General features: G+C 39.8%; 1 protein-coding gene across 8 annotated transcripts in view; it reads right to left on the bottom strand.

The window, feature by feature from the left end:
• Positions 1-25793, bottom strand: part of ndrg4 (NDRG family member 4) — a 58894-nt gene that overhangs the window by 4745 nt on the left and 28356 nt on the right. For 2 of the 8 annotated variants that reach the window (XM_038706845.1, XM_038706847.1), the window contains 15 exons: positions 24421-24579; positions 21239-21277; positions 10804-10909; positions 7455-7575; positions 7174-7236; positions 6505-6565; positions 6290-6376; positions 6136-6192; positions 5858-5961; positions 5695-5751; positions 5275-5326; positions 3004-3051; positions 1894-1929; positions 1721-1772; positions 1477-1515 (listed from right to left, as the gene is read on the bottom strand). In XM_038706845.1, the coding sequence (XP_038562773.1) occupies positions 1477-1515; positions 1721-1772; positions 1894-1929; positions 3004-3051; positions 5275-5326; positions 5695-5751; positions 5858-5961; positions 6136-6192; positions 6290-6376; positions 6505-6565; positions 7174-7236; positions 7455-7575; positions 10804-10909; positions 21239-21277; positions 24421-24579 (1081 nt within the window). Of the gene's footprint in view, positions 1-1476; positions 1516-1720; positions 1773-1893; positions 1930-3003; positions 3052-5274; positions 5327-5694; positions 5752-5857; positions 5962-6135; positions 6193-6289; positions 6377-6504; positions 6566-7173; positions 7237-7454; positions 7576-10803; positions 10910-13587; positions 13805-21238; positions 21278-24420; positions 24580-25793 lie in introns of those variants that run through there. The other 6 variants (XM_038706846.1, XM_038706853.1, XM_038706848.1 and 3 more) reach the window with 4 other exon arrangements.

Raw genomic sequence — 25793 nt, 5'->3', positions numbered from 1 at the left:
CTTGTTAGTAGGTCAGTTTAAAGCAGTGATGAGCGTTTCCTTTCAGTTAAAATGGTCCAATAAGTGCATTATTCAGTTTCCCTTTAGCTCTATTTTTTTTCCACCATTTCCTGAGTAATAGCATGCTCTAAAGCTGCTAAAGGCTCCACAATTTTCTCCAGCAACTCGCAAACTTTGTTTTGTCTGTCATTTGCCGCTGGTTGGTTGGCATACTGTGGGTTTATCCAAGCTGTTTCTGATACAGGAAATAGGGTTAATGAGCATGAAGTCTGTAGGCAGAATACCAAAACAGTGAGCTACAGGATGCTGAATAGCATTGTAGAACTTCAGTGCAGATTTAAAGAGCTTATAAACCTGAATTCATTTAATGTGTCTGTTTTATGATGAGTTTTAGTGTCTCCACCCTAACCAGCCTGTCCTCACCAGAAAAACAGCCTTATGAGCCAATTAAACAGCAGCTCATTATGACCCATATTTATGTTTTTCTGTTAGACTGCGACCTCAGAAGAAGGTGACATAGTAAAAAGGAGGAGGGTGGTGGGGTGGATTGATGTAAACTAAGTAAACTAAGGACTTTCACTCAGGAGAAGTTGGAGTCTCGTGTGAAAGAAAGTCAAAGTTTTCTATTTGTTTTGTACATGAATTACATCATGTGACTTACATATATACTTATTTTACCACGTGTTTTTAACATCATGTGACTTAGGTCACGTGACGTCCATAACACATTTAAGGTCCGGTGTGGCTGTCGCTGGACTGGTACTTGCCAATATTCATGTCGTTTGGCGAAAGGTTATATCTGTCATAAAACTCAAGAAGTAATTGAATACCTGAAATGTTTGGAATGTTTGATTTTTTTACATGTATTTGCAGTATTAATAGTAGTAATTAATGCCACAAAATAATGACTACTTGCAGCTTTAATACACAAACACTGGCAGAATCTTTGTAGGATCATATGTATGATCATATGACCAAATGCCCGAAAAACCCAGAACCCTTGAGGACCATTTTATGTAGTTTTAATTAGCTTAAGTTCTCATTTGATTACTGGAACTATATTTACAGTTCTGTGGACCTTTCTCCTTTAAGGCCTAAACTACTAAATCTCTAATGTTAGTAGTATTTAAAGAAACGGTCATTTTTAACAAACTAAGTCCAAAAGGCTTTGCTCATAGCTGAAGGCCATGCAAAGTGCAGTATTGGAGATGCAATGGCAAGGAATGGGGGGAGGGAAAGTGAGGGCAGTATAATTTTCCATGGGAGGAAAAATTATTTTTTAATTAAACAAAGATGGGGTTTAATGTCTTTGGGATAAAAAAAAAGAGCTAGAAATGACAGCAAAAGTAAAAATTCCGAAACAGCCCAAAACATTGTATTCATAACCAAATGATATTAAAATGAATTTAAAAATACTAATGTCATCAAACAGGGCAGCAATAAGAGGTCAGAGGTGAACTGGGGAGGAGGAAGTACCTGGCCCTCCACTCAACCTCCGATCCTTCACATAAGCAACTGAGAGAACGGGGCAAGGGAGACAGAGGGCAAGATTAACACAACTCATGTCCCTCTGCATGAAATACATGGCATCACAACACACTGAGACATTGCTACAATCAGACTTCTGTTGAAATAATATTTAATAAGAAATTACTGCTAGGGCACAGACACAAAAATCACACTTACTGACTAACTGCAGTCTTTTTTTATGGATACTTACTGTAGCCCATTCCCTGCAGGAAATACTTGAAGGCTTCAGTCAGTTTGCCAGGCTGGAAAACAACACATCAGAGTTTAAACAAATATATATTTGTCCATATTTCTGGATTTTTAATTTAAGTCCATTGTATGGCAACCTGGTGATGATGCAAGGTAGTAGTTTTTGTGTGTTACCTGTGTGAGCTGAGGAAGTCCACCAGAGTCAGCCATCTACCATGAGAGGAGAGAGCAGCAATCAACCAGACTGCTAATAGCTCACAGCCAGAGGAACAGAATTTACACTCTCTTTCTTTGCTTGCCTCTGTTCTACTAGCAATGGTGTTTTATTCTTTCTTTCATAACATCATATTTGGTGTAAAGTTCATAGTATTACAAATCAGCAATAAAATAATCATATTTGAAGAATACAAGTTTGAATTTCCTAGTGCCCTTGGTGTAATAACAACATCTCCAGTTTGAGTCTGTCTGCAAGGTAAAATGGCCACATTGCAGACTTGTTGTCTGCAATCACTCATCTAGTGCTGGATGGAAGTGTCACTTATGCTTTACAGAACTCATATTATTATTATGATTATTTAGTTTTAACCAATGTATAATTTTTCACTGCTATTATTATTCATTAATTGACGGTGGTCCACCGTGGCTTCTTGACCTCTCCTGCTATGCTAGTGTATTTGCTATATGCCAATAAAACAAAAATTAAATAACTAAACTAAAATGATTTGTCTGATTAAATTATATTGTTTTGCTGTTCATCCATTAAAAATAGGATTTTTTTTTCCCCTTTAGGCTTGGTGTAAATTAAAAAGAACAACAAAAGAACATTACAGTGCTAACTGATCCTGCTACAGTAAGCTCACGTGCTGCTTCCAGTTGATCCAGACTCATTTGTTTACAGGGGAGTGAATCAATTATATGCGCTAGTGTTTGAGAGGTTGTACATAGGTGTGCTAACATTTTATACACAGTATATTTTTATGACATTGTTTAGAATTTGATAGTTTAATTTGTAGATTTCCAGTACTGTGTTACTATCTATTGCATGTAACAAAGCAAAGAACGTTGTTTCGTTTCCCATGACTGCACTAAACAACACAATTTGCATGACGGTGTAAAATGTTTGCAATGTTCAAGATTAAGCATTCATTTGGCTCCCTATTTTGTGTAAATTGGAATTATTATGATTATTATGTGTATGTAAAAAGTTTATCTAAATCTAAATCTAAAGTTGTGCTGTTTTGTCTAATGAGGAGGAGCTGCAGGTGAGATGAGGACTACAGTTACCTTAAGAAAGGTGGTGTTGGTTGGGTCCAGTTTGGAGTTGCACTCAACCTTGAGGACAAAAACAGCAGGTTGAACTAAATAAGCCAAAAAAGCTGCAGTGAAAAAAAATGTTTTAACTTTCTGGAGTGTTAAATCTGGTCAGGACTGGGGGAGGAACTGTGGATGTACACTGTAACAAATTGATGTAGTTTCTACAGTGAAAATTATTTTACAAAGGTTAACTGTAAATCGCAATGCATTATGGGTCCAAAATAATTACAGTTGTTGACAGCTTTTTTCCTTTTAACTGCCTATAATAGATATCACGCCAGAAGTGTCTCTCTGCTCAGCTCTGGAGAGAATACACAGCTGGTGTATTTTTTACGGAAGCCGTGTCAAGCAGCTCAGAGCAGATGAACCGGCAGGAAGTCAGACACAATAACGGCATAGAGAATCCGGTAAAATTTCAGAAATATAATACCCTGTGTAGACTCTTGATCATATATCAACAATAAACACAGTTAAAACGGATTTTAAAAAAAACTATTTAACTATGTAGCCAACTTAAGCACAGTAAAAGCACAAAAAGCTAGCACTAATCACCAAATAAATAAAATCTAAACATGTCAGCAAATATATAAATATATATATTTATATAAAAGGGTTGTTACCCACATGCAATTAGATCATCTGGCTGTGTGTATAAGCAACTGACACAGTCAAAAATCTGTGTTGAATTTTAATAAATGTTTTGTCGCAGCTAGATTCTAGTTTTAATTAAAAGATAATCTCATTAGGTAAAAAACAAACTGTTAACTGTAAACAGAATTCTACCTTTAACAGCTATTGCTATTATAATGCACAGAATACAAGGTAAAGTTGTATATTTGATTGTTTTATTGTAAAAACAACAATAAATTGCTGTGATTTATATACAGCAAAAACTTGTAAAATATATTCTGCAATATACTGTAATTTCTTGTACAGTATTTAGCAGCATTTGTACAGGACATTATTGGCAACTTTTTGGCCAGGTATTTACACTGTAGTGTAAGTATGGAGTCTAAATCAGTCTGTGTGTGTGTGAGTGACCCAGATACTGCAGTGTGCTGCAGAGATGAGTCACTCCAGCAGCCGCAGTGTGCACACACACACACACACACACAGTAGACAGATGTGCACAGTGACACACAAATACAACGCATGACCACTCACAAGCACGCACACACAACACAGCCAGTGTCATACACTGAGCATGTTTTTGCTCTCTGCCGCTTCCTGCTGCGTTTAATCTTTAATCCCTTTCACAGATTGCCAAAGTACATATTTTACTGCTCTACCATGAAGACACAAAGGAAGAGAATGTATTTATGTGTTTCTTCTCACAAAGTGTTTTCTTTAAAGTTTTTGTAATGTGGAGTTGTATCAATAAGCTAAATCTGCTTTCAGATATTAATTATTCTTACACATGAAGATTTGCATATTTGCAACAAAACAGTTGCACCTGAGTTGCAGCATGTGCATATGTTAGTCTACAATGTTTGCATCTCTCAACGTATTCCACTGCTCTGTTACTCTACTCTCCATTTAAAGGAATGTAGCAGCCTAAACTCCTCATATCAGTGGATATAAAATATTAATGTGACCTCCATCTGTCACATCCAATGACAACAACCTTTGTTTCCGCCTCTCACTTGCTCACGCTTCTTCCCTTCATTCCTCTGTCGCATTCATCTCTCCATCTTTCTCTCTTTTCAAGAAGTTTATAACATCGCTCGCCACCCTCCCTTGTTATACTCATTCTCATTCCTCCATCTGACAGAAGAGTCATTTGATTCAAATTAGAACATGAAGCAGATTAACTGGTGCAGAAGCATAAATATCTGGGCCACTCCTAACTGAGAAACCCCAGAGACAGAGCAAGACCATATGGCCTCTAGAGAACACACACACACACACACACCTATAATATCACAGACATGCACTGCACACATGAACACAGATGGACAGACCTAGAGAGAGAACAGACACAGAGTCCCTGGGGGGGCAGCAGGGCTGAACAGAGAGTGAACCAGGTCTCTGCTGGCTGACCTGTTTCTGTTTTACTGAATGAGAACAAACTAACTGGACGTACATGCCAAGTACAAAACACTGAACATGGCATGAAAAGGGCTTTGAAGGAAGAAGATATCTCAAGTGAAAGGAGCGAGCTGAAGAATGAAGACAGCTGACGAGACAAAGAGAGAAGTTTTCAGATAAAGTCGGTTCGTGATAGAAAGGTGATGGACTCACCACTCCCTCCTCAGCGGGGGCGTTGTCTCCCACAACCAGCATCACAGGGCACCTACAGGAACGTTCAGAATGTTTAGACACGGAGCTGGAGGAGGTTTGATTTTGACTTGAATGCAAACTGTGGTTATATGTAGAGTTTTGGACCTGATTATCTTCGGTATTAGTATGATTCTAATAATTATGATTTTGAAGAATCCTTTAATTGTGTAGTTTATACAATCTCACACAACAGTGAACCAGCAAATATTTGGTTTCTTCTTCTTAAATGACATAAAAGAATTATTGATTTTCATAATATTTGACCTTCTGGTAATATATATATAATTATTTTGTTTAAATATCAACCTCAATTAGACCATCTGGATTAATCAACTGGATTATGTACATAATTGTATTATGAAACAGTGTCTGCAGACTCACTTCAGAGTCTTGGCGTTGAGCACCGTCCCACTGCGATTCATCTCCAGGTCCCTCCGACTGAAAGAGACAAGACATCATGAATATTAAGTTAAAGTGCTTCTGTGTATGTGTGTGTGTGTGTGTGTGTGTGAGTGTAGTGAGTAGAACATATGTATCTCTCCACCTGTTGTACATGTTCCAGAAAAGCTGCAGGTTGAACTGGTTGACAGTGTTGTTGATCTGTTGCCGGTAGCTCTGCACCAGCTCTGTGTTGCTCATCAGCTCCTCCTGCAGACAAAAACACAAACTGGGTCAGAACCTTAGCAAAGTATTATAAGCTATAGGGTGGAGCAAGATTTGCTACATTCAGACGACAAGGTGAAAATAATTTCATCAAAAGATTAGGCACTAGATAACATCTATTTGGGTTAATATAGCCTCTTTCTGGGACCCTGAGCTTACCTGGCTGAAAAGATGTGGCAGCACAGTGTCTGGCAGATTGCTGGTCAGGCCTGACAGCTGGAGGAAAGACAGGGAGAGAGTTATTGTGGGAAAGTGGATTTGTACTTGCATGTGCACCCACCCAAAACACTAGTATACAGTAATAGACAGGTACCTTGGTGGCAGCCCAGTCAATCCAACCTTTGCCGTTTGGGTCGATGTTGAGCAGAACCAAACCCTCCACCATGTCAGGGAAGATCAGCTAAGAGCGGAGGACACAGAAACATATGTAAGGCAAGTCCTGGATTGAGAGGTTGTGTACGTTCTCAGAACACTTGAACCCAGCACTACAGGCACAGTACAGGGTAGGAGAATCAGGATGATACTTACAGCTAACTTAGCCAGAATGTAAGCTCCAGCTCCAACACCAATTCCAACGATGCTCTTAAATCTGAAAAAGATCATTGGTCCTTGAGAAGGATTGTTTTAAAGATAAATAATGAGACACTGGTATAGTTCATATGCGTGGCTGCTAATTGGGTACAAGACTTCTGGGTGTTGTTACAATCTGGTGTGACTATACAATGTATGCAGAATGGTATTGTTGGCAGCACAGATTGAAATTCATGCTTGTGCGGAGCCAAGTGTTGTATGTGTTGTGTGGCTGGTACTGTATGTCCAGGCTAAAATTACATCCTGTTGGAAGGAAAAGTCTATTTTCTACTCTGCAATCTACAGAAACTGCTCAGGAATTAAAGAGGCTGGCTAGCAGGCTAACCATGAAGACACGCTGTGTTAAATGCTTCAACTTTACACGAGAAATGTAGACTAGTTTTCTTTTATATGGACGTTATAGCTTCAGTTTTTGAATGTATCAGAAAATATCTAAATGTTAATGTTGTGTGTAACACAAAGGGGACAGACGTAATGCAGATGCAGAAACAAAAAAGATCTCGTCTTTGCCAGCTTGTGGAAGAGGACACGATGTCCCCGCAGACAGCAGGGACATTCAGTTCTGTGAGTCAATGTGAAATATGTGGAATTTAAAAGAGCACCAACCCAAAGTGCTGCACCACAGTGGGCAGCATCCCAGCCAACTGGTCCATGGTGGGGTACTGGTACCTGTGGAGAGTAAGGCCATCATTGCTTCTCATGCTGTGTGTGCAATCAGCACATTAAGATCATCTGTTTTTACTTAGAATCATGATACATTCCAATAATTTATGTATGCTTTAATTATCTATTCATTAGTGGTAATTGCTAAGTGTGTGTTTGGTCAATTGCTTAAACGCGTGTGCAATTGTATTGTATTTCTTCTTGTGTGTAAGAGGGTTTTGTACCCCTGTGGCAACTGTGATGCTCCAATCTGCTGTCCCGGGGCATCGACGTGGCAAACCACAAAGTGCTTGGTGATCTCCTGCATATCCTCATTATTGAAGAAAGTGTTGAAGCACAGCTTGTCTGTAGGACAGTGAGCAAGATAAAGGATAGACATTGTGGGGTGAGGGGACAGAAAGATAGGGGTGAAGAAAGCAAAGCGCAGGGTAAGCAGGAGGAGAGGATGGAGGGATGAAAGCAGAGGAATATGATCACATTAAATATGCACCACAGAGAGGACCTTGAAGGTGGCCATCTGTACAACTGGTCCTGTGCCAGAAGGAGAAGGCAAAGACTCCTTTCAACAAATCCAATTTGTCATACGCCTTCATGCTTATCAGAGAGCAGACACTATGAATTACACAATAAATCACTCTATAATGTGGTATTTGTTTCATGAATGAGTAACAATTTTGTTCAGTGCTTCATCCGTAATGACAGAGGACCTAATAAAGAGACAACTGTGTTTGATATACACTTGTTTTCCTTCTTCGAAAACTACCTGTCTACCTCTAAAATGCTTTCTCTGAACTGTTTCAGTTATCAGATCAGATCATCAACATGGGTAACGTTCAATGTCCCCAGAGTCTGTTCTGAACTTGGCAAAACTGTATTTTTTTGCTGGGCTAAAAATTATTAATAAAACAAATGTTGAAACACCAAATTTTTAACAGGCACTCACATGCCATTTTTATGTAACTATTTGAAATAGTCTATGCTGCCACTATGGCTTGGTCTCCCTTGCTAGAAGACATATATCTCAAGAAACTTTGCATAAGACTCAAAGCTGGGACAAAAATGCTACTTTTGCGCTGTCGAGAGTGAAATAATGCACATACCAATCCGAAGGCTTTATGCAACAGCATTATGACAGTGGTCTAACCTGGTTGCTTAATATACTGTACTGATTACATTTTTATTTGACCAAATGGTTCAATCTCTGATATTGTAAAGACTAATTTCACAGTTTTTCCGACACACAAGCTACCATTTTTCAGCTCCCTGCACATTCTGGCGTTGTCCTTGTTGGTCAAAAAATAGTTAACTGCTCATAGAAACGAGATGTCTTGCTTTTACTTTTCTATACGTACAATGAAAATCAAACATTGTATCAATGTAAACAGGACAGCTTTGGAGATGCTGGAAGGTGTTTCTGTCACTTTTGAAACACTGTGATCTTTTCCCCTTTGACTTGAGTGCCAGACACTTGAAATCACACACACGAACACACACGAACACACACACACACACAAACACGTTAGCAAGTCAACCGTTAGCAAACATAGCTGATGGCACATATTTACAGAGTAGGGCAGCTTGTATAACAATGTTTTTGTTGTCATAAAATGGTATGTGCTGTGCTACAGTGCTTTCATTAAAATAATTGCCATTTAACATTTTTTTAATTGATTATGAGGGAGTATAATTACAGTTCAAATATAAGGTTTTAAAAAAATCTCTTTTCTCTTCTTTCTTAGGAAACTATACAGATTTACTTTGACAGTGACTCACTGAGGATTTCTCTCAAAATGGCGAGCTCTATTTCCTGAACCAGAAAAGAAAACATAGAACTCTGCATTCTGAAATATGCAATCTATGTATAAAAGATGTCAGCTCTCCAGTTGCCCTCCTCCCACTGGCTCTGCAGTTGGCCTACTTTCAGCCTATGTGTGTCACACTCAGTGAAACCACGCAGCAACATCCTCCTCGGGCTCTGGCTGAGCGGCGGTAATTAAACGGACCAAATAGTATGACAACTGGGTTAGAGACAAAAAGTAGGAGAGGGCAGGAAGGTGACCGCTAAATCTTTGCCACGGCGCTAGCACCAGTTTGTGAGCTTTTAATGTACACAGAAACACAGATGCTATGTGGGGACGAGGTGAGAAGTTTCTCCCACTTACTCACCAGTAAGAGCTGAATCATTTGTCAGTGCTCGCAGTCTGCACTCCTACTGACTCCATGACCCACTTTCTCCCTCTGAACTTTCTTTTCCTCTCCCTGTTTAAGCCTCTCTTTCTATAATCCCTCCCCATTTCTTTCCAGCAACACAATCCTGCTCCTTGGTCGCTTTTCTACCTCCTAAATCACTCTGTCTGCCTTTCATTTTCTCTTTTTCACACGTCGACTCTCTTTCTCTTCATTTCCAGTTTTTTCCCACTCCCTCCTGTTCACTTGTTCTAGCTTTTCGTTTTTAATCGAAGGACTGGAGGACTTCTGTGCCATCTGCTGATTGCGAGTCATTTTAAATGGAACAATGAACTCCCTACTCCTACTCCTCCCGACTCCTTTCATCCTGTTTGATTGTGCACCTCAGTGCAGTGATTTAGTGGCTGTGAATACTAATAGCCTTATATAAAGTTATATTCTGATCTACTTTGTTCCTTAGTTTATTATACTCGACAGAACGTGTTACTGCAATGTGATTTCTTTCTTGTTTGTTCTATGTTTTTTTAATTTCTTATTGTGTTTTTTCCTGAAGTGAGTTGCTTTGGGTTTATTGTATTCTTTTTTTTTCTAAATGAGACAGACAATCAGTTTAATAACAATTACAAAATGGAAGAGGACCAATAAAAAATAAAAACAGTGTGGGAAAGACAACAATAGCCAGATATCTGCAGTAACGCCAACAGTCAGCAGTGCAGTAGATCAGCTCCAGTCCATGACACACTGTCCTCCAGATCCCCACCATACACCCATCAAGGCAGCGCTGCCCCCCCCCCCCCCCCCCCCCCCCCCCCCCGCCTCTCTCCACAGGATAGGGATGTTTTTCTGACCTAAATTTCATCAATGCCTCTCACACTCACTCTTTCATTTGCCTCCTCATCTCTTCTTTCTTTTTATTTTTTTTGCCAGTCATCCCACTTTATGACAAACCCCACCTCAGAGCCTCATTGTCTTTATTCACTTTGATCTCCTCTGCTATTCTCTTCACAGTGTCACCATTCTCTTCATCTATCCTCCCTCTCCTATACACAGGTTTATGTAATTACCCCTCCTGCTATTAAATCGATGACCACTCAGCCTGTATTAAATGTTGACATAGAGGGCAAGCTGTGACTTTGTAGAATGAAATGAACATCGCGACAGTCAACACTCGCGTTCAGACTTCAGTAAAGAGCTTGAGATGATAACAAATTGTAGCGCGCGTGTGTGTGTTTGTGTGTGTGTGTGTGTGTGTGTGTGTGTGCAGGCAGGAGGGAATAATGTGCCATCGAGGCCAATTATCACCTCTGAAAAGTGCAAAAACACCTAACTGAAAATCCTGGAACATCTGTCAAGCCACCCATCCACACATCTTTCGTGGATACTCACGGTTCAGTCCCACATCGTGGTAGGTGAGGATAGCCGGCTTGTTTCCTTTGGGTGCCCCGCGGATCACCACGTGCAGCATCCCATAAGGAGTCTCAATATCATGTTCCTGCGAAACACACAAACACACTCACCTGGTGGTTCACACAAAGACATCTGTTTTTGGAAGAACATTTGCACCTGAATCCTCCCTGGGTAAACAGATGTAAGGTAAATGTGAAAAGAAAAACACCTTCTTGATGCATAATCTCAAGTGTTTCACATCACGTGTGAGACACAGATCAACACGTCTGTGCTTTGTAACAGAGTCGTTACTTAACCTGCCATTCATTGAACTCCAGTGAAATGCTCCTTTACCATTAACAGCCAATCCATGTAGGATTGTTCTTTATTGATGTTCAGCATTACAGCTTTCACAGCAGTATGACGGAGGTGCAGGGGCTCATTTAAAGAGCAACAAAGTCAGTAATTAGAGTGAGCTACCACAGGGAATCCTGACAGAAAATTGTTGGGCATGGATTGAGTTAACATGTCACGCTTTGCAATGACTGAGTAGTAAAATGTATTAAAAAACATAAAAATCCAAAATTTCCATGGCTGAAATGGCTTAAAGGATTAAAAACATCTATGCACAAAAGATAAGGGAAGTTTTAATGTGTGTAATGATCTAATGAACTATTACTGTGCAAGGAACATACAGTGGATAAGAAAAGATACAAACTGGAGTCATTCCATTTATTTTGACTAAGGTAGACTGGAGAAAAATGTCTGAATACAATGCCTGCATCCAGAGCCAATAAAAATATTCACCAAACTTGAATTTGTGCCTTCTAATATGGATCTGGGTTTTTTTTTTTTTACAATTAAGACATTATATTCAGAAACACACACAAGATAGAGACACACAAAGACTAAAAGAACATGATCACCAGAAAATATCAGAAAACTCCACATTAAATCTAAGATTTAACTAACTCCTACACCATGAATGCCCTGAGCAGTTTGCATATTAAAAAATTAAAATGTAAGATGAAATTTGGGAAGAAAGATTTGAAACTGGACTTACACTAAACCCAAAAAGCCAAACATGGGAGGTAATTTATATGAAGACCAAAATTAAGTTTTCCTCTTCTAAAATATGATGATTGATCTCACCCATTGGGGGACTTGTAGCTTGTCAGGGTAAACACATTCTGGGACTGTCCGAAACATTTGGCATGTTTTACCTTTGGTATCCTACTTGAGAATGTACCAGTTCAATGATCTGTTAAGGATCTGGCTTTTAATAGTGAAAAACATGATGGCAGTCTGCTGGTTGAAGTGTTTGAAGTATTCTGTTTTTAAATCATTTTAAAATTATTTGACGTAAAATGACACTAGAGATCTCTAATGGCCCAAACAGGCTCAAAACCCTTGGCTTGTTGTGTATCCAAACCTCTCCTGTCATGACCCACATTTTGTCAGCATCCGCTGGTCAGAGCCAGACAAACTCAAAATGGAGGTAGGAGATATGTGTTACCATGAGCTGCGCAAAAAAGACACACAAACACACACACACACGCCTGCCTGTATATTCAAATTCAAACTAAACAAACAGAGATCGAATACACACAAACACCGCATCATTACTGTTCTCCCCTCAGCATGTTTTCGTACCTTAAACTACTCAGACACAGAGAAACAGCTAACTTCAAATCCTCTGCTAATCTGCTGTTGTCAACCTGCAGCATCTCTCAACAGCCGTGGGCTATTTGTAACACAATACGTATTCACTACTGAGTGATTTAAATAACTCCCAAATGACTCACAGTACAGAAACAAACAGCACTTATAGCTGCAGCAAAGTGCCCCACACCCCCACCCCCCCCTCCAAAGCAGATTGTCTTGCAGCCAGCAGTCATGAGTTAATCCAGCCAGATTATCTCTGTTTTTTCAGCGTCAACATCAGTGTTATCTGCAATCAGCAATCTAATTTGAGGCAGTTACTGCATCAGGGGTTTTGTTCAGTCTGTTTTCAGTGACTCTGATAAATACGAGAAGACGTCTCACAAACGCGTGGGCTCCAGATGACCTTCAAAAACACAGACAGGAATTTACGGTGTCTCCAAGTGGATGTAGACATCCAGCTTTCAAAATAAGACACTGCTTTTTTCATGCTCCACAGCAACATGATGGGAAGGATTTATTTCTTTGACCTCTGGCCTGAACAAGAGCCCTCTCTTCCTTTCCTCACATACATCTTTCATCATTCCGTTTCAAGGTTGCCAAAGTGGATGATACTGCAAGAGAGTTAACACGTCCTCCAACACCCATGCACACACACACATACACACACTCATGTCTCTATCTACGCATTGGTGCATTACACAGCATCTGTGGTGGCGAGCTTAAGTGTGTCAGTGGGCCAGAGTCAAAGAATGACCCATCATCTGAAACTAATGCTGCATTTTCTCCTTCTGAATACAGAATATAAAGACATTGTCTTGTCACTGTAACACATCTACATTTTGCTGACTGCCAGCAAAACTGGTTCATAATAATATAAAATACTTTTTATGCAAAGACATTTAACATTTAGAGGCAAACCAAGCAGCTCAGAAATCGTCATCAGACAATTTTCAAAATTCCAAAAATTTTATTTTGACATAGCTGTCCCCAGGTCCAAACAGAGTGAGTCACACGCATGATTAAAACACACACACACACACACACACACACACACACACACACACGCACTCTCAGGTCCAGTGTACATCCTTCCATCACTCACTCCTCCCTGCTACTCACCCCGTCCCAGCACTCAGGCATGGCTGCACAGAAACTGTTTTCTCAGCTGATGAAGAAGAGGAGGGTGCAGGCAGGCAGACCAGCAGCCAGGCCTGTCTCTTTTAAGGTGCTAGGTTCTGGTGAGCACGCACTATAGAATGGAGAGTTGGACGGTAGATGCTGCAGGCTGCTGCAGTGTCTTTGTCTGCTCAGCAGTACTCCCACCCAGACTCTTAATAAGCTCGGAGCTGCAGCAGCCCTCCTCCTCCCCTCCCCTTCTCCTCACACTCTATAGGCACCCGAGACACGGTGTGGGGCAGGCTGGAGATGATTTGCTCAGAGTGCTGCCTCCCCTTCACGCGATTTGTCAGATGCCTTGCCAGTCTTTATTCTGAAGGTACTCTCTCTCTCATCAGCACCACTGCTCTAGTTTTGATCTGTTTCTGCTTCTCTGTCTTTTTCTCAGTGGCCTTGTTTTGTTCCAGCCTTTTAGCATTAAACAAAACAACTGCTGTTCATGAATTAACTTTAATGAGAGTGAATTTTTTCATGACTAATATTAGGGGAGTAAGTCTGCACTTTTACCTGGACATAGCATGTTGTGCAGCAGTAAACAGGAATCACATGAGAATCAGTTGAAATCTGTTCAGGAAGGCTTCTAACCAGAACTATAAGGGATGACTTGTTTTAGCCTCCTCACGGCCCAGCCACACCTGCTTTAAACACAGCACAATATTGTGGTAAATCCATCCATTTCAATGGAATCACCATGATCTATGGTGAACTCTGACATACATTGACCGATTTCAAAAAATGTTGGCCCAATTAGTCACAGAGACACAAAGACATGGAAGATCTGGAATTTTATTGTGCCTATATTAACTCTCTTCTTATTATGAAATGTTTTTGGTATCTGTCTTGTGATTTTCTTTTGTTTAATCTGCAACTCTTTCTGCAGGTCCCCCTTGCCAAAGAGGTTTCCAACCTCAATGTGAAAGTGAGGAGCGAGCCTCCTTAGCTTCAGTAGGGTGACATCTTTCAGCATGAGTATGTGGGCAGGATTTAGTTAGATGGATTTAAATCGAGTCCTTTATTTTATTAGATTGTTCATTGCTGGGCGTTAATGAATCCAGCGTGGTGTGGCATCAGTGCGGTGCGGTCAGTTTTGGAGTTGCAGATGGTTAGTCTCCACCCACACCTCCTTCACTTGCGTTGTTAGATCAGGAAGAAGAGGGCGAGGGAGAAGTGTTTGAAATAGAGCATAATAATACCGTTTTGTAAATGTAAACAACATGGTTGCCAACTGATATCCAAACACACACCTCCTCCTGCTCTGCTAGCTACCACAGCCCACAAGTTAACAGTCAAATGTGTATTTATCACATTTGACTGGATGCATTTATACGCCCCTGAGTTCAAGATGATTCATCAAAAATGTAATGATTAAGACAGAATAAAGCAACTTTTTACTTTGTACATATAAAAAGAGATGAATGAACAATTAACACCAGGAGACAGAACTAGAAACTGGTATTCTTACTTTACATTTCCTAACATATTTCTGGTGCTTTAAACTGGCTAAGTCACTATCATCTTTTAAACCCGGGTTTTCAAAAATACTCTTTAAGAGTACTTTTATTATTATATTATTGTAATCAAGAACATGATTTTTTTAAGTTAAGAGTAAAAAAAAATACATTAAGAGATAGTTAAATTTGGAACAATCGAACAATATAACATGCCATTTTCTTTTTATCCTTTTGCATGTCAAGGAGAATTGCCTTCTTTGCCACTGAGTAGACAAATACTGTCAAACTCTCAACTCTGGTCAAAATGTCCAGGGAGTAAAACAAAAGGCATTTTACACTATTGATAATTTTGCTTCCTAAAAAGAACCTTTCATTCATAAGTATACCTGCAGTTGAATAAAATATGATGTTTGTGGCTGAGAAGCGTTCATGCATATTCACATGACTGTAATAGTGTCGCAGTCACTATCATGCTGACTGCAGTACACACACACACACACACACACACACACACACACACATGCACACACACCAGAATCTAACCTCTCTTTCCCCTCTGGGGTCATTCAGTACCCCGGCTCTTTGTCATACCTCTTCAGCCCCATCTCTCCCACCCTTTTCTCTCCCTCTATCCCCACTTTCCTGTTGACAGAACACTCAGCATGCTGACTCAACTTGAAACGCCACTCTTTGCTTTCCCTCCCTCTCACTCACTGACTTTGTCCCCCCTTTCCTCCACAGAGGAGATTATCTCTCTCCCTGCTGACTCTGCATCACTGTCAACTTTAAACATACAATCTCTACCAGCAAGCGTTTGACGAACATTGATGGGCAGGAGGGAGTTGTGGACAGCAACAGCTGACATTGTCAGTTTTATTCAATTACATATCAGGATTTAATTTTAAGCATTTATATCACAATTATGTCAACGGGGTGTTTTCTCTTTCTTTCTCCATGTAGGCAGCTGTGTATGTTAGTGCTTTCTCCAGCAATGTGGCCATTTCCTATCTTGTTAACTATTACATATGCAGTGCCATAACAAGTAACCCGCCCTCCCCCAAACACACACACACACACACACACACACACAGTTACAGTGACACTTGTGAGTTTCCCCCCACTCTTTTTAAGATATAATGTAGTCTAAATGTGAAATGTTGTACTTTCAAGAAGCTGATGCTAGGTTTGTTGGATCTGTTTTATCAGTGGTTCTTAAAGTGGGGTCCGGGGAATCCCAGGGATCCTTGAGAGGGTTTCTGGGGGTCCCCAGCAAAAAGGGGAATAGTTTATTTTCACTATAAATCCATCCATAAGTGGACATAAGTCAGAATGTATGACTATGTTGGTCATAGGTTTCATACACTTTCTGTAATACAACATCTAAAAGCAAAAATGCAATCAGAAATCTTATCAAATGGGGGTCCGTGGTCTAATATGTGTCAGTGAAAAAGATGTGAAAAAGTTTGGGAACCAGTGTCTTATATCACTCACTCAGTCTTATAGTGTATGAGCCAACATAGACATGAGATTGAAATGAAGTTTTAAAGCTGATTTGATGTGGAATTTTCTACATCTACCCATGTCACTGAACATTCTTGTTGTGAAAACACCTCATGCCGCAACTGCTTTATACAACTTCTATCTCATATAGTAGGCTACTCCCCAACACCTGTATTATATACAGTCTGTACTGGTGACTCAGACTCATAAATTCTATCTACATTGCAAAGTTAATATACCATCAGTATGAGAAGTCCTTCCTTTTTGAAGGAGACAAGCTTCACACATGTCACAGCTCTACTGGTTTATTTTAGTTGGAAGTGTGCTGAGTGTAAGACAGGAGTGATGAGACAACACCTCTCTTTCACACTTAAACCTGACATGTCTCAAAAAAGTAACTCTGCATTTGAAGAGCAGTGTTGTTTTTGCTTGCTGGCTGCTTGTGAGATAAATCATTCTGCCTCAGTCTTAATTAAAAAAATTATTCTTGAAGGAATCAATACCTTTTTGAAGACATCCATGTGTGTTTAGCTAAAGTTATTAACAGATAATCAAAATCTTATTCTCTTTTCTGAAGGGAACAGACCTTTAGTCTAGGTAAGCTGTCTTTGAATGAGGCAATATCCTGAGTCATTGCATACTTTGGAACTTACAATAATCACTCTGTAGACAACTCAGCCCAGCTAACAGAAACCTCAGTCCATACCAGTGTAGTGCAAGCTAACATATCTGCATCTGTACAAAGCAGGGGTTGAATGTCACCTTCTATGTCACTTAGAAACCTTAGACTGGTGATTTCAGTCATGTAGTTTTTACGTTATGTGACAGCGAAATGATCTTGTCTAGCAGAAGATTGCAAGATTAAAGTGAACTTAGGTTATTTAAGGGAACTGCACATGTGGTAGCACATAGTTCACCCTTTTGTCCAAGGGAGTTCACAGGTTGTTTGTTAAACTTAAGAGCAACATCAGTAAAAGCTGTGAGGAAAACATCTTTTCAATTATGATCAAGATGTATTTGTTTGTTTAAGATTTACATTTACTCATTTAGCTGATGCTTTTATCAAAAGCAGCTTACAATTACTAAATATATCAGAGGTCACATGCCTCTGGAGGAACTAGGGGTTAAGGGTTCAGATCAGGGTCAAATTGGTAGATGTGTCGCAATGGGAATTGAATCCGGGACTCTCACATCAAAGGCATGTGTGAGAGACCCAGGTTTGCCACCGCCACCCCAGATTTATTAAATAGAACTTCAAAGTACTTTTTTAAAATGAATGAAACATAAGCATATCATAGGGAATTATGCCTAAATACAATGTTTCCCCATCCATAATAAATGGAGCTGTCTTGTTGAATGTCCCTCCACCATAAAAAATAGCACAATGGTTGTGTTATACATAGGCGAAGATTTTGGTGCGGGCCGCAGGGGACACGTCATTTGGGGGTGCATGTGCCACCCCCCACCCCCCCACCCCCAAAAAAAAGGTGGCAGTATAAAGCCGCAAAAGCATTTTTTAAAACTGACTAATGCCAAAATGCCAAACTTGAGCCTTCAAAACAGTAGTCCGTAAACCAGTGGGTGACATCAAAGTGGCTACGTCCACTTCTTTTATATAGTCTTTGTTTTCCTTTACAGAAATGCAGACATTTTCACCATAAACTGGTGCAGGTAAGGCACAATTTGGTGCAAAAACATTCACCAGAATACAGGAAATGAAGTGAAATGTCCTGGGGTAGGACCACCAGACCCCCTGCTACGTGTCCCCACCAATATTGAAACGAAACCTACGCCATCAGTGTTATGGATTGTCATAGGTGTCATCTACACTTTTTGAATTGGCTGATTTTGTTCCCACCACTAAAGCATAATTTGTTAAATAACAATAATTAGCAGTTATATAACATAAACATTAGAAAGGATTATTTACACATTAAGAAACCATGCAATGCAATTAAAATAGAAAAAGAAACATATGTGCATTGTCCAAAAAAAGTAACTTAAGCTAAAAAAAACAAGCTACTGATTATAAAATGACCCAGAAACGTGCAGCACCAATCAGTATCAGTAGTTTAACGACTTCTTAACACAGTTTCTTTTTGCCAAGTTTTTCCTGTGAACATGACAAAAGAGGAGAAAAGACTGAATAATGCCTACATACAGTATGTGTTGCCTCAGCAGGGATGATATCACATGAGAATCTACAGGATGATCTACAGGAGAAACAGATCTGAAAGCACCACAGAATGCCTGAGAGCTGCACTGACTTATATTCTTCAGATTAGATTTAGATATTTTGAAATGTCATGTGCTACCTGAATTTTGAGGGTTTGAAGTTTCCTTTTACATAAATAAAAACATTTTCACCATAAATTGGTGCAGAAACTTTCACCAGAATGCAGGAAATGAAGTGTTTAAAGATCAAAATTTCCTGGGAGACTTCCCCCAGACCCCACGCTGATATATCTTGGCAATGAGGATATCTTTAAAAGACTGTTTAAGGACTTTTTCATCTTGTTATCATGAATCTAATATGGTGTATCATGATATCTTTCGAGCTAAGTAACCCACCCTCCCCCCAAACACACACACACACACACACACAGTGACACCTGTGAGTTTCCCCCCACTCTTTTTAAGATATAATGAAGTCTAAATGTGAAATGTTGTACTTTCAAGAAGCTGATGCTAGGTTTGTTGGATCTCTTTTATCAGTGGTTCTCAAAGTGGAGTCACAGCCCTCATCTGAACCCCTATGTCCCCCAACACTTTTCAACACAAAGTGACACCCTTGTGTATTGTATATTAAATGAAAATGAAGTTTTATAAGCAGTTTATGGTTTAATAGCCTCTACTGGAATATTATTGATAATTTTAGTTTCTTAAAACAGTTATAACACTTATAACATTTGAATTTGAATGTGTTCATTTTAATACCACCCATGGCTATATGAAGACAAGTATGGATATGGATTTAATATCTGTTAATTACTGCAATTAATTGTTCAGTTATGCTCCTCATTAATGTAATGGAGGCACATAATAGCAGCTGATGTGTTTAGACAACAAAGTTTGTAAGACTCTGGAATGATGTGTTTATGTTCACATATTCGCATTCCTCAGTCACAGTTCTGACTGCACAAACACTGCATAATATTGAATTATTGGTAACACTTTACAATACTGTACACAAAATTGAGAGTAGTTACTAAGGAACAAGTGAGGAATGAATCAGAAACGACCTGTTTTAATGAATTGTTGTTAGTAGTTAGTGAATAACAGAACTATAGCAGATAATGAAGATATACTACTCACTGGGAGATACTATATTAATGAATCATCAGGTAAAGATTACTTCATAAATTTGTGTACATTATAGTGTTACCAAATTATTTAGTGTGTATAATATATATAGTAAATAGGAAGTAAACGCACTCAGCTGATGTTCTCTTCAAGAAGTAGTTACGAACCTGTAAAACCACAATGGATCATTTTACATCTCACCTAGATTAAACAAGCAAAATAAATATGTTAGTTAGTGAGCTGTGGAGGTGTGAGAAGATTTATGCATTTTAAAACTTTTGTCAATGAACCAAATTATCAGTTTGCCCGTGCTTCCGGTCTTTATGCTACGTTAAGCTAAGCTAATCACCTCCTAGCTTACAGTAGCTAGCACCTACTACTAAGCTACTAGCAGCAACCCTTTCACATGCAAAACTAGAAGTTATCCAATATTAGGATTACTGCTAATGGCATATTTAATGCTCACAGGCTCATGGAAGCTTTAAGAGTAACTGAAATTTGAGTTGAAGTACAGCATGTACAGTACAGTGTGAAAGATATTAGCCTGACCTGCCCAGTTTATATTAGTGGTGCTTATTTGTTTTCAGACAGAAGTAATTTTGGATTTTAAAGCAGAAATGTGGCACACCTTGAAACTCGTGTGGGAGAACTTTGTCCCAAAACAGTACAAATGAACTTCAAAAGCTGTTAATCTCAGCCAAGTTCACTGAGTCGTTACTATTAATCAGACCCACAGTAATTTTCCATCCATCTGTTCATTATCTTGCCGTATCCTGTGCTGGGTCCCTGGAGGCTGAATCGTAACCCAGCAATTATTAGGTACGCCCTGGACAGGTCACCAGTGTATAATAAGGCTGACACAGAAATACAGAAATTCAAACTCACAATCACACCTATGGGCATGCTAGAGTTGGATGCAGGCACAAGGACAACATGCAAACTCTGCACAGAAGGGCCTCAAAACCCAGGATCTACTTTCTGCACTAATGACTCCGCAATCCCTGCCACTGTCTTTTTTTTCTGGATAATGTTCGGCAGTACACTAAGATATCACTTCCATCTGAAGGTAGTTATTATCATCTATGTTATATTTAGCCCTGTGAAATTACAGATATCTCTCTCCCATCTTCCTCTTTTTTTTCTCTGTTGACTCAGCCAGGCATCACTGTTTACCCAAGTGAGCAAGTATGAAGACATGACAGACAAACAAAGAAAGATAAAGGAAGATAGACGGTGAGAACACAAAAGACGAGACGCGCTGATAAGAAAGGTGACAGAGAGGAGAGAGAGAGAGCGCGAGACAGGCTGAATCTCAACATAACAGCAGCAGTGGCTCATACCTTCCAATCTCCTACCGGCATCAACTGTTCGCAGCTTTCCTGCAGAGACAGACAAGCAGAGAAGACAGAAAGAAAAGAAATTAAAATAAGAAGGGGTTCAGTGGTCTGAGCTATCACACACATATGCCTCACATATTAAAGGGTGGATCCACTGTTGGAGCTGAAGGCTGCTAGACTTGCAGAAGAGCAGCAAAAGCTGTACTCTGTAGGTCCAAACCACAGACACAGAGAAGCAGTTTCCCAGAAGCACCTTAGCAGTACAGTATATCAACGGTCTCTGAACATACACACAAATGTATGTTATATGTTAAATTTGGCAGGAATTTATGGGCACAAACATCCAAGATTTGTACAGAAGAGGATTAGGGCCACATGTGAAAAATGTCTTCTGAGTTTAAAGTCAGAATTTTGACTTTGACTAATAAATAAAATAAATCAATACATTTTTCATGTGTGGCCTTAATAATCTTCTGTAGATTTGTGTGCTGTGTCCTATATTTGAACTTATTTAAAGAAGTACTCCAGCAATTTAGTAGTGCACTGCATGAGTTTGGGGCACTCATGGAGACATGATCAAAAATGATACAACAGAGGTCGAGCTAGTCTGACTTTTAGTCCCTACAATAGCTCAAGCTCCAAACACACATTTCTCATTATGCAACAAGATAGTGGCTTCCATCATACCTTTGAAAACACCAGTGTCTTTAAAACTTTCGCTCTGCCAGTTTGTAATGCAGGCTTTGTGTTGTATGTTTTTTGGTCTCCAAGCCTGGGCTGACATCATTATGAAATCATCAGCGTTACTTTGTCAGACTTCTCCCTCCAGAACAGACAGCCTTTGACAGTTTTCAAAGGCTGAGCAGCACTCCCCATGACAAGTAAACTGATGGGGTAGATTGGAGTGCCCCTTTAAAACCATTCAGGGGTTTTCAACTATGTGAATATTTAGCATATTAATGCATCAGAAAGTCTGTGGTCAGTGCCAAATGCACCTGTTACTTCAGTGTACCTCATTCTATAGAGACAGTGAAGATAATTTGCTTAAGTGCATGTGGGAGACTGGGAACAAATCAGCAGAAAAAGTGAGGGAAGATGGAGTCTTTAAAATACAGGATGAGAGAGAGCACAGCAACCAGATTCCCCCCGACAACAAGTCACCTCAACAGTCATCTAGGTCTGTAAACAAAGATGAGCTAGGGCATACGATCAGGCATAAAAATAACATTTTTATCATCTGGCCACAGCGCCGACGGGAGTCAGAATCCCTGCAAGCCAGTCTGTCTCCTTGACTGCCAAAATAGATTTAAAAATTCAGAGATACTGATTGATGACAAGCCGGCTTCAGTCGAAGTGACAGCTGTGCCAGCGCCAGTCAAAGCTTTCCAGTATTTAAATACATGTTAAGGAATATATTACTGAATACAAGTCTTAAAGAAAACATGTTTTATCTCGCAGTGCTCATTTTTTTGAGGAATCTGGTCTCGACTCTTCATTGAAGCAGAGATGTATTGACATAAAACAGGTTTTTCATTCATAACCAAATGCACACTGTTTAGAGAAACATTTAACTAATTTGTATTTGTCATTTTTCAACACAACAGTTAAGGTTTACTGATCCTAACCTGTGTTATTTCAGCACATGTCATTTAAGAGTCTGTTAATTCTGTGCTGCCCTTGTAAAGCGTAGGGCAGAGAGGGAACATCTGAAAATCTGGACACAACAGAAAAAATGAAGGACATGCACATGAGGTGAGACACCAGTCAGAACAGTTTGACAGATGGCTTTCACACTGCTTCATTGTTAAACATACACACATAACATTTGTGAGTTCATGTGGGATTTTCTGAAGATATTTCTGAAAGAAAAAATGACAGGATTTTAGATGGATACTGTACATGTACAAAGTCAAAATGAATAGATGTGGATTATGGTGGGGGGGAAAGAGTAAAGAAAGGTTTAAGTTATTAGCAGTGAAGACTGGAAAAGAAAGGACAGGAGTGGCACTCTACTGAGTGAACAGAGTCCTACAACACACCTGAAGAGAGAGAAAGATATCACAAAAAGCAACAGGACCTGAAGCTGCCCCACAAGATGATGATGATTTCTCATCCCAACAGAAATGAGTGACTGAAAGGGCAACTTCAGTCCCTGTGAATTTCATGCAAAAGGATGACAGTATGGTGGTCGGACCAGCAGGTGGCAGTCTTCTCTTTCTTATAACTCCCACCCGTCATACTACATGTAGAGGATGTGCAGCAGCTAAGCTCAGTGAGAAGGTAGAGCTCCCTGGACCTGTAGGGTGTTCAGTTGGTGGTGACATCTAGGGCAACTGTTTGGCTTTATATAATTTTAGAAAAACATATTCTATTCTAACAATTCTATATTGAAACTAATAGAAATTAATGGTTAAAGATGGTGAGAGTCCTCAGAAACAATCCTGCCCGGGTGATTGTTCTGGATGAGTATTATATAATGCTGCAGAGATGCTGTGAAGATTTGTTGGACCTAGTTGCATTGCATTTGTTTATGTGTGTGTGACTAGTTTTGTCAGAGTCGATTTTGGCCCAGATTTTAGGCTTTGTAAAAGAATCTCAACATTTCAAGGAGTTTTTTTTTTACTCCACTACATTTGTTTAACAAACATAGTTACTATGCAATTTTACAACAAAATGTGCATTGACCCAACAGTACTGTGACCAGCCAAAACATTTAAATGTTGCTTACTTGCTAATGTGTCAGTAATAATAATCAATTACAAGAATATCATTCTGCTGCGCGAGGAGTACTTTACTTTTAATACTTGAAGTCCACTTTACTGATAATACTTCTGTACATTTATGTAAGTGAGTATTTTTTATATTACAGCAGGTCACGGTTATATTTAAACAGTAATAGCACATTATTCCAGCATTTTTACTGCTTTACCACTGTGCAGCACCACTGTTACTAGGGGTTACCATCGGTCATTGTGGATATAACTACATAAAAATGCTGTGCAAGTCCTCTGTACAACAATGTGGTTTTATAAACTGTTTCTTCTTGATTTAGTTCTGTATCATGACATTTCTGGTCTGGTGCTCCAGTTTTCTGCTCAGCTGCACACATCTGTGTTCCCTGTTTGATTCAGTGTAGCTACTGCCGGTCAGATGTTTCTGCTTGTTCTGGTGGTTCTGGTAGTTACCCGGAGGACCCCGCTGGTCCGACGGCGGGTCTGGCGGAGCCAGTGCCGTGCGATGACATGCCAGCGGTGAGTGGGGCGGCTGGGGGGAGGAGGGGGGTTAAGGGGCTCGGGGCTGGCGGGGCATGGTAACCCCCCCGATGCCTCCTCTCCTTTATCCTGCTGTGTTGGGAAGACAGAGCAGCAACATACAGTAAACACAACAATGTGATACACATCATTCAAGATTCACTGTCTGATGCAATGTTTATGGAAGTCTTTGAAATGTGTTTAGTGATCCTCCAAACATTTGAAGCTCTGAAGAAGAGACCTCATGCCTCACTTTGCATTTTTCTGGTCCAGCGTCACCAGAAAAGTCAAGATGAAGATCTGTAACTTTCCGTCAATAGGAGTAGAAGAGCAGGTTGTGAACCTGCTGGATTAGACTATCCACATGCAACTCCAGGCCAGGAGTATGCTGCCTTCATGTCACAATGTAAATACAAGCTTCAGAGCTGGCACAATACCTTCAGGGCCAATCCCATCTCCCCTCTTTATTAAAATATTCTGATTATATTTTTGTCAGTTGTCATATTTCCCAACATTCAATCAGCAAAATGGCAAGAAACCAACAGAGGTTTTGTGCGTCCCTCCATGCGTGCCTGATACAGACCAGACTGGAGCGCGCATGTAAAAACACTGTTCCACAGCACTACAAGTGATGAAAAACTAATTTAGGGTACCTTTAAACTGTGTTATTATTCACTTTTCAAGGAAACACAGGAATTATATATGTTTAAATAAAATGACCAGAATTAATAATGTCTGATGTGGATCATGTGATAATTACTACTGATTATTTATTATTTATTATTTGGACTGTTCAAAAGCATCACCATCAGTTGATTTCTTGGTTTAAGTGCAGAGCGTGACAAAGCTCATCAGTAGCATAAAAAACTGACCCTTTAAGATTCAAATCAGATTCAAATTTCAAGAAATAAAAACTTCGGGACGTCTCTGTTATGCCCGTATGAACTGAATGCAGCATTAGTCCAACATGACTTGCTGTGAGTCAGACCAGCGTTTTACCAGTGTTTTGTGCCAGGAGGTAATCACTCAGTAACTGTTCTTAAAGGTCACTAACACACTGTTGCACAACACCAGAGCCACAGACTTTAAATGAGCTGGGAGAGGTGAGGGGCAGGAGATAAAACAGCAAGTGTTTTTCAGCTGAAGTCCTCTTTGACAGAACAATAAAGCAAGCGATCCGCTGAATCGCGCAATGTAACTGTAACATCCAGTAACATGTAACTGGATCGATGTGGCTGGAGATGGCCCCAATAATTTAAAAGCAGTGAGTCATAGAGAGCAGACCTAATGACCTTTTGCTAGATGAG

The sequence above is a fragment of the Micropterus salmoides genome, unplaced genomic scaffold (genome assembly GCF_014851395.1).
Source record: "Micropterus salmoides isolate LMB-PRFRI ecotype aquatic unplaced genomic scaffold, ASM1485139v1 Ms_hic_scaffold_8, whole genome shotgun sequence".
Lineage (NCBI taxonomy): Eukaryota > Metazoa > Chordata > Actinopteri > Centrarchiformes > Centrarchidae > Micropterus > Micropterus salmoides.
The sequence above is the reverse complement of the archived record's forward strand: the minus strand, read 5'-3'. Positions and strand labels throughout refer to the sequence as shown.